At 36.5% G+C, this 13,444-nt stretch overlaps 3 protein-coding genes across 3 annotated transcripts; 1 reads left to right on the plus strand and 2 right to left on the minus strand.

Moving 5' to 3' along the window:
* Positions 1-958: 958 nt before the first annotated feature.
* On the plus strand, positions 959-4,162 carry GCK72_022299 (uncharacterized protein; the record flags this gene model as incomplete). Its single annotated transcript, XM_003106784.2, has 10 exons — positions 959-1,018; positions 1,402-1,509; positions 1,552-1,704; positions 1,756-1,930; positions 1,975-2,074; positions 2,127-2,298; positions 3,180-3,457; positions 3,506-3,701; positions 3,754-3,878; positions 3,937-4,162. The coding sequence occupies 10 exons, from the start codon at positions 959-961 to the stop codon at positions 4,160-4,162; spliced, it is 1,593 nt and encodes a 530-aa protein (XP_003106832.2).
* Positions 4,163-7,711: 3,549 nt separating this feature from the next.
* GCK72_022300 (uncharacterized protein) lies at positions 7,712-11,789 on the minus strand (the record flags this gene model as incomplete). Its single annotated transcript, XM_053734743.1, has 21 exons — positions 7,712-7,882; positions 7,927-8,085; positions 8,132-8,246; positions 8,296-8,469; positions 8,513-8,605; positions 8,648-8,775; positions 8,824-8,908; positions 8,962-9,113; positions 9,158-9,218; positions 9,685-9,771; positions 9,878-9,961; positions 10,010-10,126; positions 10,176-10,309; positions 10,353-10,476; positions 10,523-10,728; positions 10,778-10,829; positions 10,872-11,039; positions 11,086-11,256; positions 11,302-11,450; positions 11,538-11,592; positions 11,638-11,789. 21 exons carry the CDS (start codon positions 11,787-11,789, stop codon positions 7,712-7,714), a joined length of 2,637 nt encoding a protein of 878 aa, XP_053578309.1.
* Positions 11,790-11,963: 174 nt separating this feature from the next.
* On the minus strand, positions 11,964-13,199 carry GCK72_022301 (uncharacterized protein; the record flags this gene model as incomplete). The annotated part of the gene is made up of 6 exons (XM_053734744.1): positions 11,964-12,020; positions 12,345-12,488; positions 12,533-12,662; positions 12,710-12,843; positions 12,888-13,017; positions 13,063-13,199. The coding sequence occupies 6 exons, from the start codon at positions 13,197-13,199 to the stop codon at positions 11,964-11,966; spliced, it is 732 nt and encodes a 243-aa protein (XP_053578310.1).
* Positions 13,200-13,444: the final 245 nt, after the last annotated feature.

Raw genomic sequence — 13,444 nt, forward strand, 5'->3', positions numbered from 1 at the left:
TTACTAAATTTCTTGAAGCTGAAATGAGAGTTGGTTGAAAGAACACTTCTGAAGTAGTTCAAAAGCGCATCCAATCTGTTCTAATGAACTTGCAGTAAGGAAAACTGAAAATCCTAAACTTTTCTGTTCTTCTTGCGAATTTTAAAGCGTAGAAGGGGTAGAAGTACATTTTTGATGATTCTGGAATACTTTAGTTGGATTAGACGCAGTTTATTTCCAATTCTTCAGTGGGACTTTGTCCATTTCTATTTCAAAAATCTTTGAAAGCATGAATTTTACTAAAATTTCCTAGAATCCATTCATCTTTGTCAAAAAAAAAAAAACAAAAAAAACCAATCTAAATTTAAATTCTCTATTTTCCCGATATCCTCCTCACTATTGGCAAGTGACATCACCAAAATCTCAATTGGAATCTTATATATTTCTATTGTCGAAATAAAAAAAGTGATACCCGGTGTTTGCGGACTCAGTGCTAATTTTAATAATTTTTCCACTAAGTCCGTAAACACCGGGTATCACTTTTTTTATTTCGACAATATCTTAACGTTCCCTTTTGTTTCTTCAATCTTAGAACAAAACACAACGTGACGAATGCAAAAAAAGAAAAAATAGAAATCTCTCTCCTTCGATTTTCTAATTTCTCTTTTCCACCCATTACCTACAAACATTTGTTGACCTACTGCTCATATGCCCTCTCTCTCTCCCTCATTTTTTCCCCAATTTCTCTTTTATTTCTCCTCAGCATCATCGCCTATCTCCTCATTTTTCTTTTCTCTCTTTGTTTATAACGTTATCAATGAGATCTGTTATGCATCTCTGCGCCCCTCAAAATTCACTCTCTCGCTTTCTTTTTTACTTTTGAACATTTGCTAGTTTGTCTTGTGATTTGATTTTTCGCTTGTTTCTCGTGATTTTGTGTTCGCTTATTCAATCTTAATTGAAATTTCTGGTTTCAGAGATGTTGCTCCAACTGGATCAGCTTGTTCTCGATGAGATTGGGAAGATGTTGCCAGCAAAGGTGGGTGTGAAATGAAAGTAGTGGGTGTTTACGATTCAAAGTGAGAAAAACTCATGTGCCGGCCCGAAAAAATTTGTTTGGCCTGGAATGTAGGCCCAGGGTTTGAAATTCAAAACTATTTTAAACTACATTTTGAACCACATTTCGAATTTTCTCTCCGTCAATGCCGATGTTTTACTAAACTTCAGAATTCGAAGGCTAGTTATGCACCAAGAAATTGAGTTTTTTTGCTGTAAAATTAGAAAATATTGAGGAAAAAATAGATACCCGTTCTCGAACGGACCGGGCCGAAATTTGACAAGTTTGGTATTTTTTGAGTTGCCTTGAACAGAAGTTACATCCAATTCAATAATTGCCTCATCAGCAACACATAATGTATTCAGGATCTCATCCGCCTGTCCATTACTTGCAAAGCACTCCGTGAGTTCTACAACAAGGAGACCTACTACCAAGCCTTGATGGGCAAACAGTTTTGGATTGATCGCAAATTTGTAAGTCATTTTTCCCTATTTTTATGAAATCTGACATTTCAGTTCCGCTACCAAGATGATCTCCGTTTTGTATTGAACAATGTTCCTTCTCGTTTGCATTCAATTGAGCAATTTGGACAGAAAAATATTCGATACGTTGCTTTCTCTCATGACGGGTCTATGATGGCTCTATTTGCAAATGGATGCAGAATTTGGGTTGGTTATTGTCAATTCAGACATTGTTTTTTCAGTTACACTAGTTTTCAGGTGTTCCGTGGAGACGAGGAGATTCTTCACGCCTACCTCAGTAGAAAACGTGGGTGGGATAAGGTGGTTTCGATGGAGTTTTCTCCAGATGATTGTCATTTGTTGGTAACCGGGTGCAAAGAAGAGCTGGTAGCGATGGCAAGAGGAAACGAGGCACTGATTTATAAGCTTGGAGGTAAGATTTAATTATCTAGACGTTAGTTATACTAAAATTTCAAGAAGACTATGCCACGCTCCGCTCTTTCATCAACCTGGACCAAGGCATGTTCAGCACGTGGTTCGACAATCAAAACGTCATGTTCACTCAGAATTTTGGAATGTAAGTGGTTTTTTCCTAAAATGAAACAAAAACAGTCAAAAATCCGTTTCAGAAGAGACAGAATGCGTCTTTTCATAAGCACTATCGATATGGCTGCTGATATCTTGGTCTACCCAGTTCTGACTTTTGACACTCGTATCACTGGAATCATGGTAGCCCAACATGTGTCTCCGAGAACACGCAAGATTACTCAAATTGCCGACCAGGCGCAGGAAGAGGGAAAGGTCAGCCTTTTTAATCGTGAAATTGGGGATGATGTGGTTTTACCTTCAGTATTGGTATTATTTCGGCAGACTTTTCACAAGTCGGGTCGGAAAAATCTAAATTATTTTTGACCCGACTAAACCCGGCCCGCTCGGCCCGTTTCGGAACATGTTTTAAAAAATTCTTCAAAAAATTCCCAGTTTTGAATGCGGGCCGCGCCGGACCGGCCCAATTTTTTGACTAGTCGGATGGTACGTACAGTAGGCGCCACTGAAACATCAACATCCGCTGTTTTCAGTGCAAAATAACTGAATCACTATTGAATTTTTTTAGTTGGATAGTCCAATCCGAAATATTCATTTTTGTAGTCGTCAACTGTCTTTTAGGATGCCTTCCATGACAAATATCCTCTTTAAATTGTGTGAACCTCCCATTTCACTGCATTTAATACTGAAAAACGAACTAAAACTATGTTTTTTCCCAATCCGGAAGACATTCCACAAAAAAGTGAAAATCTAAGAAAATAGAGTTCTTAGATTGGACTACACAACAAAATAAAAATTTAGACACCGTCGAACAGTTCTCACCTATCGTTCCAAACACCACAATTGGCTGTCTTGCACTTAAAACAACGAGGGTTGATATTTTAGTATTCGCGCTGAAATCATGTGAAATTGTAAGCTTGACTTCTTGAATTATCCTTTTCTGGTAGAGTTGAATAGCCTGAGAATCAAAAAAAAAGGCCTGCATAGAAACAATTTGTAGGTTATGATTAACGACTAGACGGTTGCACGTGTTATTTCGGATTAGGAAAATTACGAATTGAAATTTTAGAGGGACTATTTTTTTCCGCACCATCTGATCCTTGTCATCGGCTCAAAAGAACATCTGAAATTTTCAGACTCTTACCGAAAAACTCATCGAAATCGGTCTCGAATCCGGAGTTGACGTCACCAATATGCAAGAGCTGCGTGCTATCCTCGATCAAGAGTCCCAATGCATGCCATGCTACCGTCTTCACTCTCATCATGACGCCGTTTCCCAGAGAGAGTGTCAATGTCACTGCCATCACAACACCGATAGACTACTAGTCTTCCATGGAAACGACGAGCGTGTTCATGTGAAAGTTATCACTGAAAGGATTCTAGAAAGAGCCAAGCAGGCTTGGAGAGTTAGAGGGTAGGCACTAAAAGTAATTAAATATTCGGTAAAAGTTTAATTTTTTAGAGAAGATGATGAAGATATTGACCAAAACCGCCTTTTCTTCCCACTCGCCCTCTGCAATGTTTTTGACACCGTGGACCATGTCTTCCGAACTGGACTATCTCTTGCTCGTAGCTCCATGTGCTTTTCACCAGATCACAGATACCTCTACATCACTGAAACTCGCAAGGCTCCACGTCCTAGAGATCCTATTATGGAGGTGTAGTTTTTTTTCAGTGTTATCTAGTATCCAACTCATTAGATAATTTCAGATCAAGCCAAGCTGTCTTGATTTGGAGACAATGGTTTTCAAGCATGTCCCTGATTTCACTATCCGACCATGGGTAGAGTATGAATTCAGCGTCCGTATCACCGCCAACAATGACTTTGTTGCCATGTAAGTTCTAATTCCATTTTTGAAAATTTATCTCTAAATAAATCGTCTCATTATTCAGTTTCACTGGTCAAGACGTAGTCATCTGGTCAGCATTTCATCGCGGCAACTCTGCAGCGGTTCTTCCACAATTTGGGGCTCCAGTGTCTGCAGTGGCTCTCCACCCACTCACAAACCAGCTGGTTGTGACTAGTGAGACTCGCATTCATTATTTCCAAAGTGCGGAGATGTTTCAAGAGGACAAGATGAATGAGAACACTGAAGAAGGTTCATCATCTGGAGAGTGAGAACTTGGGAATATTTTGTCGTCGTCATTTTCCTGTTTTTGCCTTTTTTGGATTTTCCCAATCTTTTCACTATTCTATTCCCCATAAGATCTTTTTTACAACCCTGGAACGCTTTAAGATGTTTTTTTCTTGGTTCTTTGCTCTCTGTGTTATTTCACTAACTTAAAATGAATTTGGAACTAATTTCTAGTTATTCCTTCTATTTTTGATTCTCTCATGTCACAGTTTTCCTGCATTTTTGTCGACAAAGAATGTGTTATTTAATTGTATAATTTTCAAAAATTCTGATCTCTGTCTTTGATTTCTGACTACTGTAGTTCTTATTCAATTGTATTAATTACCATGAGTTTAATTTTTCTCTCGTGCTTCTTTTTTCCTTTATTGATCGTGATAATGATGTAATTATTTGCACATTGTTTTTTTTTGTAACTTTGTAAGTATTTTTATGATCAATGGCTGCTGTTGATATCATGATAATTATATAAATTAGTTATTTTGGTTAGGAAAGTTTCATAATCTTTAGGTTAAGATTACACAATGAACATTTGTATAAACACTGCAAAATGTCCGTTGCGTTTAGAAATTGATGAATCCCATCCCGCATTTGTCTTAATACCCAGTTTTTAATTTGCAGCGTCACTGTATAATATTCAATCTAAACCTTAATTCATGTTAGCCCATTTCTCAATTTTCTTATCATAGAACTTCATTTTAGCGTAATCTGTTTGATAAAAATCAAAAAAGAGTGGCTAGTTACAAACTTTCCACCGCATTAAAATTTCAATGCTGTGCCCACTACTCTTCTAACTTCTTTAACACAGAATTTGATAATGCAACATTATGGTTGTGGTTGTTACCGTCGTGCAAGTGGATGACATAATTATGAAGTTAACCCAAAAAATCAGTCTGTCCGTTTTTGCGGGATTAAAATAGTATTTCAGTATTTTTCCTTAAAAACCGTATTCTATATTTCCGATTAGTCTAAGCATAATGCACTTTAAAGACGTTACCAAATCTATTGACACAGTTCTGGCGCTGGTGCTTTTTCGGTGAACATCAAAACAGGCGCGAAAGCGTTCAAATTTATTCAGTCGGGCGCTTTTGTTCGAAAAGCAGAGAATGTGCGGTTCATCTCTGTTTATTTTTGTTTTTTTTTCTTCTGCTTGGGTGTTTTCACCAATTTTGTTGAAATCTTTGACGGTTTTTGAGCTAATTACGTTTGGTAATAGAAGGGTTTTATCACTAATTGAAGAACGAGAGAACAGTAACTTTATGTGTGGTAGATGTCCTGCTGGCATTCAGACCGTTTCTTCAAATACATTGTGAACCTAGTTTTTGCGTTTTGACTTTATTTAAATGTGAAAAACTGTATTTCAAAATATTTCTGCTTGAAATTGAGGAAACCCCTTTTGCTTTCATAACGTTATTTGTTTTTCAATTATTTATAGTGTAAAAAAGTCAGTTCTGTTGTTAATAGTATCTTAAATTTTGAAAAATATCGCCATTCCAGCAAAACCTTTATCAGAAGGGCATGCTTTCTATTGTTTGAAAATTTTTTCTGACCGTGTTTCAAATAAATGAACCCTTTTATCACAGAATCCAATCTGTTAAAATGGGACTTCCATTTTCACATAATTGCAACGGGCAGGCCCGAGGCCTCGCCCGAAGGTCCGGTTTACAAAATTTGAACTGAAATTTTGAACAACAATTTGAATTTTTTCCCAAAAATGTCGAATTTTTGACTATTTTTTAGAAATCAATCAAAAGCTAGTCATGCATCAAAAAATTAAAACTTTTAATGTAAATTTCAAAAAAATGCAAAAAATTCGGTAAAAATAGGTAGCTTTTTCGAAGCCTACAAGCCCGGCCGGGCCGTGCCTTGAAAATTCTCTACCGGCACGGCCCGGCCTAGTCCGGGCCTTCGGGCCTTGCCGGACCGGGCCGTAAATGTTGCAAGTATGTACTTTTCAATGAGCTTTTCCAAACGCAATTCTATAAAATATGGAGATGCTAAGAGGGATGCTTCTAAAACAACTTGTACGGTACTAATGACTGAAACAAAACCAACAACAAAAATACTTATTGTGATGATAACCAGCTCATAGTCAAAAAAGGCGTTTGTGAGTACTCCGGCGCCTATCTCTTGTTTTCGTTTTTAGTATTTTTTCGTGCCTCCCAACTATCCTTCCCATATTTTTCTTTTGCATTCCAGGGAGGTCTCATTCTCTACGGCACGTCCTGATGTTTATCAACATTTCGCTTTTTTATGAGAACAATGTCACAAAAATATGAAAAGGAATGGAATGATGTTCGCTAGGAATTGTTGTTGCGAGTAAAAAATGTTTCATTCGAATCAGCTTGCGTGTAAAAATAACGCTCAACATTCGGCTTTCTTAGAAAAGAAAAAAATCGAAAAATGATTCTCAAAAATATTTTGAACAGTAGTCGCTCACCGTTAAAAACCGCGCCCATCTGCGCTCCGTAACCTCAAAATTATTGACCAATCACAATAGCGATCGTTTTAGAATTCTCACAATTCCCGTCAGACAATATACCTTATCCTCTCTATAGCATAATTAGTTTTTTTTTTGGAATTTTTATTATTTTGTATTTCCACATACGTTATGTGATAAAACTTTTATTACACTGTGTTTCTCAAAATTAAATTTTACGCAGGCGTTGACAATCGGTTTATCAAACACTTTGCCGAAAAAAGCAATTTGTCATCCTATCTCGTTGTCTCCACTGTGCACACACTCCTTCATTCCTCCTCGCTTGTGGGCACGCAACTTACACAACGACTGCTCTTTTTTTTTCGTCGTTTTTCAACCTCCCTGCTTACAACTCGCACGGCGATAACAAAATTGTTTATTTTTTGGGAGTGACTTACTCGGTTAGGACATTTTGTCATATTTCGAGTCGTTGTAAACAGAATTTCTAATGAAATATTCATCAACTAGTTTGCGGTATGAGAATGCTACAAGACCAGTATATCTTCTTTCTGTCACTCACTCTTCGTTTGAGGAAGACCACCGCGCAAAGTGAAAGACCACCGCGCTAAGCAGTCTCCAAATGTCGCAGTCGGAAACTTAATCCTCTCTTCTTCCTTTTTCAAATGTAAGCAGTATTCGTGGCGAAGAATTGGACAAAGTTGCGAAAACAACTTTATTTTGAAAGTTAGATCGGAAAATTCAGAGTAAGTAAAGAATCTATAGAATAAGCATAGTAGAAAAAACATAGAAGCAGCATCAAAAAGGAAGAATAGATGGGTAAAAAAGTAAGATCAAGACAGAAAAAGACAGAAAAATCTTCATTTTCCATAGAAAGTAGACTAATCGTTGAATCGTGGTTTGCTACCATTGGATCTATTCTCACTGCCGATTTGCTGAAATTACGAAATTTTTTTTTTGAAAAATCGGAGTAGCTAGAAACATTTCTAATTATCTAATCATACTGGAAGCTTTAATTTTTTTTAAAACTTTATTCCCAATTTATTTATTGCAAAATTACCGTTTTTCAACAACAATTTTTCTAGTGTGAAGCACTTACCTATGCATAGGGATCAACAATTGTCCACACCTGACAGACGTATATCTGTCTTGTGTACAAGTTTTGAATATCTTCAACAACAAATTGTCTAGCCATTCTTTGTGGTTTCAACCTGCACCACACTTCCTTTTTTGGGTTTTCACGCGAGTTATTGAGAAAATGATTGGCAGACTAAAAACATAATTAATTTGGAATGTAATTAAATATTTGCTTACTTCAGGAGTGAAACAGATCACATCTTTTGAGTTAGAATATCCAATTGTAATGTCTCTCATTTCATGAATATTATTTGAATCCACTGTTAGAAGTATTTCCACCTCATGATCGCTGATAGGACGAGTATTGGCTCTGAGGTCTAGCATCTCAACGATTGTCTGGAACACATTATTCGTTTCAGAAGAAGAATATGATAAAACTTACAGCAACTTCAAAATAAATTCCATTGATCATATTGAAACTTTTAGTCTTAGTGGCCTCATCCAAAGTGCAAATGAAAATGCATCCGAGTAAAATTTCTTCCCCTCTTGCCATGTTTCTAAAATAATTCGATCCAAGTCAAATTCAAGCTTTAAAGTTTTATATACCGATCTAAAATAGCAGCAACTTTCATTTCTCGGATCCAAACAAGAATTTTGTTGTTTTCGAAATGTTGCATCGCAATTGCCAGATGCTCTTTTGACACGGAATCACTTTCATCAAGTTCTGTCAACCATGGGTTGTTGAACCTCTTTTCTTCCTCAGCACCTCTATCACGCATACTAAAATTCAACAGATTTTTATTAACACTGGGGTGTTACTCACGTATTACCAAAAATTCTTATGACGTCCCAGTAACTGACGTTCTTACCATAGCTCGGTTTTGGTTCAGTTCTATATTTTAGTTCAATGTGCACGCTGGAAAATTCTTCTTCAGATTTTATTTTTTTTTAAACTCACCTTTCAACATCTCCTTCCAAATATTTATTTTCTATTGGAATTCTACCAACGTCCCTGTCTTTATAGTAAGTGTACTCGTTTTCCTTTTTACACAACGTGTATGCCGCGATGTGAATATCACCTCTTATCTAAAAAGGACATTTAACACATAGAAAAGAATATTTTTAATGACGCACCGTTAAACCGTTATCCATTGTTGTGGTTGATACCCAAAAAGAACGCGCAAAGCCAGTTATCTCTAATACTTCATGACAGTTTTTCCTGAAAAGATAAAAACATAATCAAAGTTGTCACTCAATACTTTTATTACTTACTTGGTTTTTATTTTGATCCAGTCACCCACTTCGTAAGTGGGACTTTCTTCTTCGAGCTTCAAACCGTTTACAAAATTTGGGCCTTTCGTTGTCATCACTTTACCAAAGAGGCCATTCTCATTGTCGCCTTGGAGAGCAACAATTATTCCAAACTGTATCTTATAGTTATTTTTGAATATCACACAAATAGACTTACGGTCATTATGTCGTCATAAATGTAACGTCGTGCCATTTTTAATTTGTGGTCAAGGTAGTGCCTGTAAACTCAATACTAAACATTATTAAAAGAATATGTAGAGCAGAACAAACAAAGGTATCAACTGTGTATAACAGGTATTAATTTTAAAACTTCAGTTTCAATTAAACAAATTAAGATTTATTCATTATTGATATGTAACAAATGCAAATTATATTTTGGCCCCTCATCTATTCGAATAATAAAATTTTTATGATTAAATTTTTAAATTACTCCGTTTCTATTCCTCTGCTCCCGATCCTAATTTGTTCCCTTCATCCCATTGTTTTTTTTCAGTGCTCCTCCGTCAGCTGACTCAACGTCGTCACGCATCCAAAAACCAAGACGATCAAGAAGTGCACTATGATATAATATAATGTGAGTTTTTATTTCTGAAAAAAACCTGTATTTTTGTTTCGGATTGGAAACCGTACCTTTTACAAATTATTGAAGTAAGTAAATTGATACATATAGAGACCCTCTGTTACTCTAAAAGTTGATCATTGTCATGGTTTTTCTCCGGATCACTGCCATTTTCCAACTTTTCTTGATCAGTTGTTTCAGCACGACGTTGTCTAAAACAATAACAGAATTACCCAAGATGAAATGCTGGGCTTGTTCCAGTATTTTAATGGAAGGTAGAATTAGGCCCACCTAGTGTCAACTGAAATTCTTACTTACTCAAGACGCCTGTTTCGCTCTAGGTCCTCTTCATCTTCCGAATCGTCTTCATCGGTTGTAGTTTCTCCACGTGAACGTGAGCTTCTGCAGAAATTATATGATTAGAAATTTCAATTTAATTAATAATCTCACTCCGATAAAGCACGTTCCCGGAATACACCGTCTCCTAGTAGATCCTCTTGACAACACCAGTATCTGATTCCTTGAATCAGCTTCTCTGGTTCATCGTTTTCCAAAACGAGCCTTCCTCTGCAATTTGTGGTTTTATTGAATGTTGAAGTTGTTATTAAAAACTTACGAGTGCATATCAGGGTACAAATAAATATCATCCAAAACCTCAACAATTCCGAGAATCGGATGCTCATATTGGCGAAAGTCGCCGTTCAGACTTTCACAGACTGCCTCACTCTCCAAGTCTAGGTAACAATAAGCCTAGAAGATACTATAGTCATATTTTTCAAAATTTCTGACTCACAATTAACGATCCTGTTGGAGATTCTTCCACATAAACATCTTGATCCATACTTGCTTCTCCCTCTGTGAAACTAGTAGCGGAATGGAATTGAGTAACAATGAATATGTTTCGGTCTCTGTCCAACCTGAAATATCATTAAATAAATTTTCGAATTCAACTTGATAACTTACGAAATATCACAATAGACAATCATTCCGTCAACCCTGTACTGAGCAAACTCAGGGCAGTCGAGTTTTATCACAGCAAACCGTGTGAATATATAATAAGTGTAGTCATCCACATCCAATTCATAACGACCATTAGAAACATCATAGTCAGTATTGGATAACTTCTTATTAGAAGTTTTGAAGATTATTCCGGCAACATTGGTATGAATCTGAACATTGAAACCGATAATCTTAGCTGAGCTTTTTTTCCAAACTCACCCGTTCTTCATCTTGCACAGCTGAAGGCATGATAGCTGGAGTGGTTGATAATCTGGAATCTTTCTGGTTGATGAGAATTTTAATGAAAACATACAAAGGAATAATTAATGGTGCAGTATCCGTCGAGTGAGAAACCGGTCTGTATTGAGGTAGGTCATGAATTTCATCACTCAAGCCAAGATCTAATAAAGGCGATGGTGGTCGTAAAACTTCGGGTGATGATGCTCGTGAAAATTGGCTCGAAGCAGTTGAGTAGTAACCTCTGAAATTATGTTTTATTCTCACCTATCCTATTCAAGGTGTCTTACTCTGAATCACTTTCCACATCATCTTCCTCTTCTTCTTCCTCTACCTCTTCCTCTTCAGTTATCCACCCGTTATCATCAAGTGACTCAGTGTCGGTTACAACCCAATGGCATTTAAGATGCTCTCCAGGCACATTCTCTGGCTCATCCAATTTCATCACCCACATACCGACCCTTAAAAAAATAATAGGTTAATTGTTATCCTGATACCGTATTTACCGATCAGTGAAATGCCTACAATCTTTCCATTTCATTTTTATCCATCCAAGGTGCACATCTTTGAAATACCGTATTTCCGGGCAGTGGTTTTTTGCGACATTAGACGATTTGTCGAATCTCACTTCACTCATTTCATAGGCTCCCCAAAGCTGTAAACAGAACATTCATGTACTAGAAATAAAACATAAATACCGCACCACTATTTTTCCCTCTCCATCATGCACTTTTGTTCTCACTTTCCATGGTGCTTGTTCCTTGGGGCATAAGAAAAACTTCATGGTCTTGCTACCCCTGAAAAATAGCAAATTTAGTAATAATTTCGTGCGTTTTACTGACTTATTAAAACATTTCATCAATTCCAATTTGCATTGCCCGAATCCATGATTTGTGCCATAGTCTACATCGCATTCCCATTCTCCTTCCTTACTCCAAATTCTATTCGGTTTCTCATTGCTGAGAATAATGCAGAACTCGCCTTGAGCATCCATTTTTTGTAAACAACTGAAAATTTGGTTACTAAAAAAACAGTAGAAGTTGGGCAGGCAAGAAGTATAGAACCGTTTGTAACAAACGGGATGAATAAATTCAAAATGGAAATTTCTTACAAAAACAATTTTATTGAAAAACGTTTGAAATGACACGAAAAAAGGGAAAATATTGTTTCAATCCGAATCGCTCCAATTGGCAGTATTTTCCACTTGGCCGTATTTTTGAATCGTCTGAAATGCAAATATCTTTTTTTGAAAGTCACTTATTTACATACTTGTCAAGACTCGACCCGGCTCAAAAAAGACCCAATTTTTGACATTTTTCAAATTTTTCATTACAACAGTGACAATTTTTGTTTATTTTTCAAAATTTCTCATATTTCTGATAAATGGTCGAAAATGAGAGACTTTTTCGCGAAAAACTCGAATAAAAAATCAAAAATGTGCACTTTGAATTTTGACACCAATTACCCTGGGCGTAACAAGTGTGTTAATTTACTTTTTCCAATTTCTCAAAAAACCTGATCTGATTTTTTGAAATGTTTGTACACTTACCATTCTTATTTTTGCTCTATACGCTCGTGTGCCTACTCGAAATTTTCCAACTCTTTGATTTGTTTCCAACTCTTCTATCTTGGTCATATCTTTTCTCAATTGTTTGACCAGTTTTTTGTTGCTACATTTGAGCAAGTAATTCTCCTGAAAAAAATGAGTTATCGCAGTGTAAAAAAGTTCTCACTCACCAATTCGAGAGTGATTTTCGCATCCACCTCGCATTTTTCATCCTCTTTTTCTTCTAAGATAGCGTTTTCAATATCGTATGTTTTCCATTCATGGAAGAAAGGGGGTGATTTGTAGACTTCAATAGGAATCCTTAAAATTTTACTTTATTTTTGTAGTTTACTTTTTGATTTACGCACTTTGTAGAACTCTGGTCCCGATAGAATTTCGAAGGAACTAGTACCGCTTCTAATTGGTCATGACTATAAACACGAGTTGAGTCATTGTCATTTTGACGAAGAATTTCTGCATCCAGATCCAATATTATTTGGAACTAAAACACGATTTATTTCTTGTAATATTAATTTTTCAACCCACAACGGGGCGATCCACAACATGACGTCCCAGCGGGCACTCATACCAAAACTCTCTTTTCGCTTTGGGGACTATCCAACCGGTGAGACCGTGCACTTTGGTGACAACTCGACTATCGTCATACATGTCGTGTCTATAAAATCCTAAGTTATACTGTTTTTTTGAACCAAAAACTTACTCCACATCACACAGTATTCCAGTTCCAATTTCTATTCGGAAGTTTCCACTCGGGAGGAGCTCTTTATCTACATCAGCCAATCCATCCGCAGTCATCACAAGGAGAAGGGTGCCTTTGTGTTGCGAGTCTTCAAGCATTACCCCCTTCACTTTTACCAAGAGTTGAGGTGTTTTGAAAAACTGACCCATTGTTTCCTAGTAGATAATCATACTGAAATTCTATAAAAATCTAAAACACACTTTTTGAAAAAGATATCAGATGGTTTTGTATGGAAACCATTAAATTCAAAGATATTCTTAACCCGAACAAAAAAATTCATTAGGTTTTAATAAGCAAGGGGAAGAATAGTGTTCAGGATTTTCCAGGAATACAGTATCGGGAA

Source organism: Caenorhabditis remanei, chromosome X, assembly GCF_010183535.1.
Source record: "Caenorhabditis remanei strain PX506 chromosome X, whole genome shotgun sequence".
NCBI lineage: Eukaryota > Metazoa > Nematoda > Chromadorea > Rhabditida > Rhabditidae > Caenorhabditis > Caenorhabditis remanei.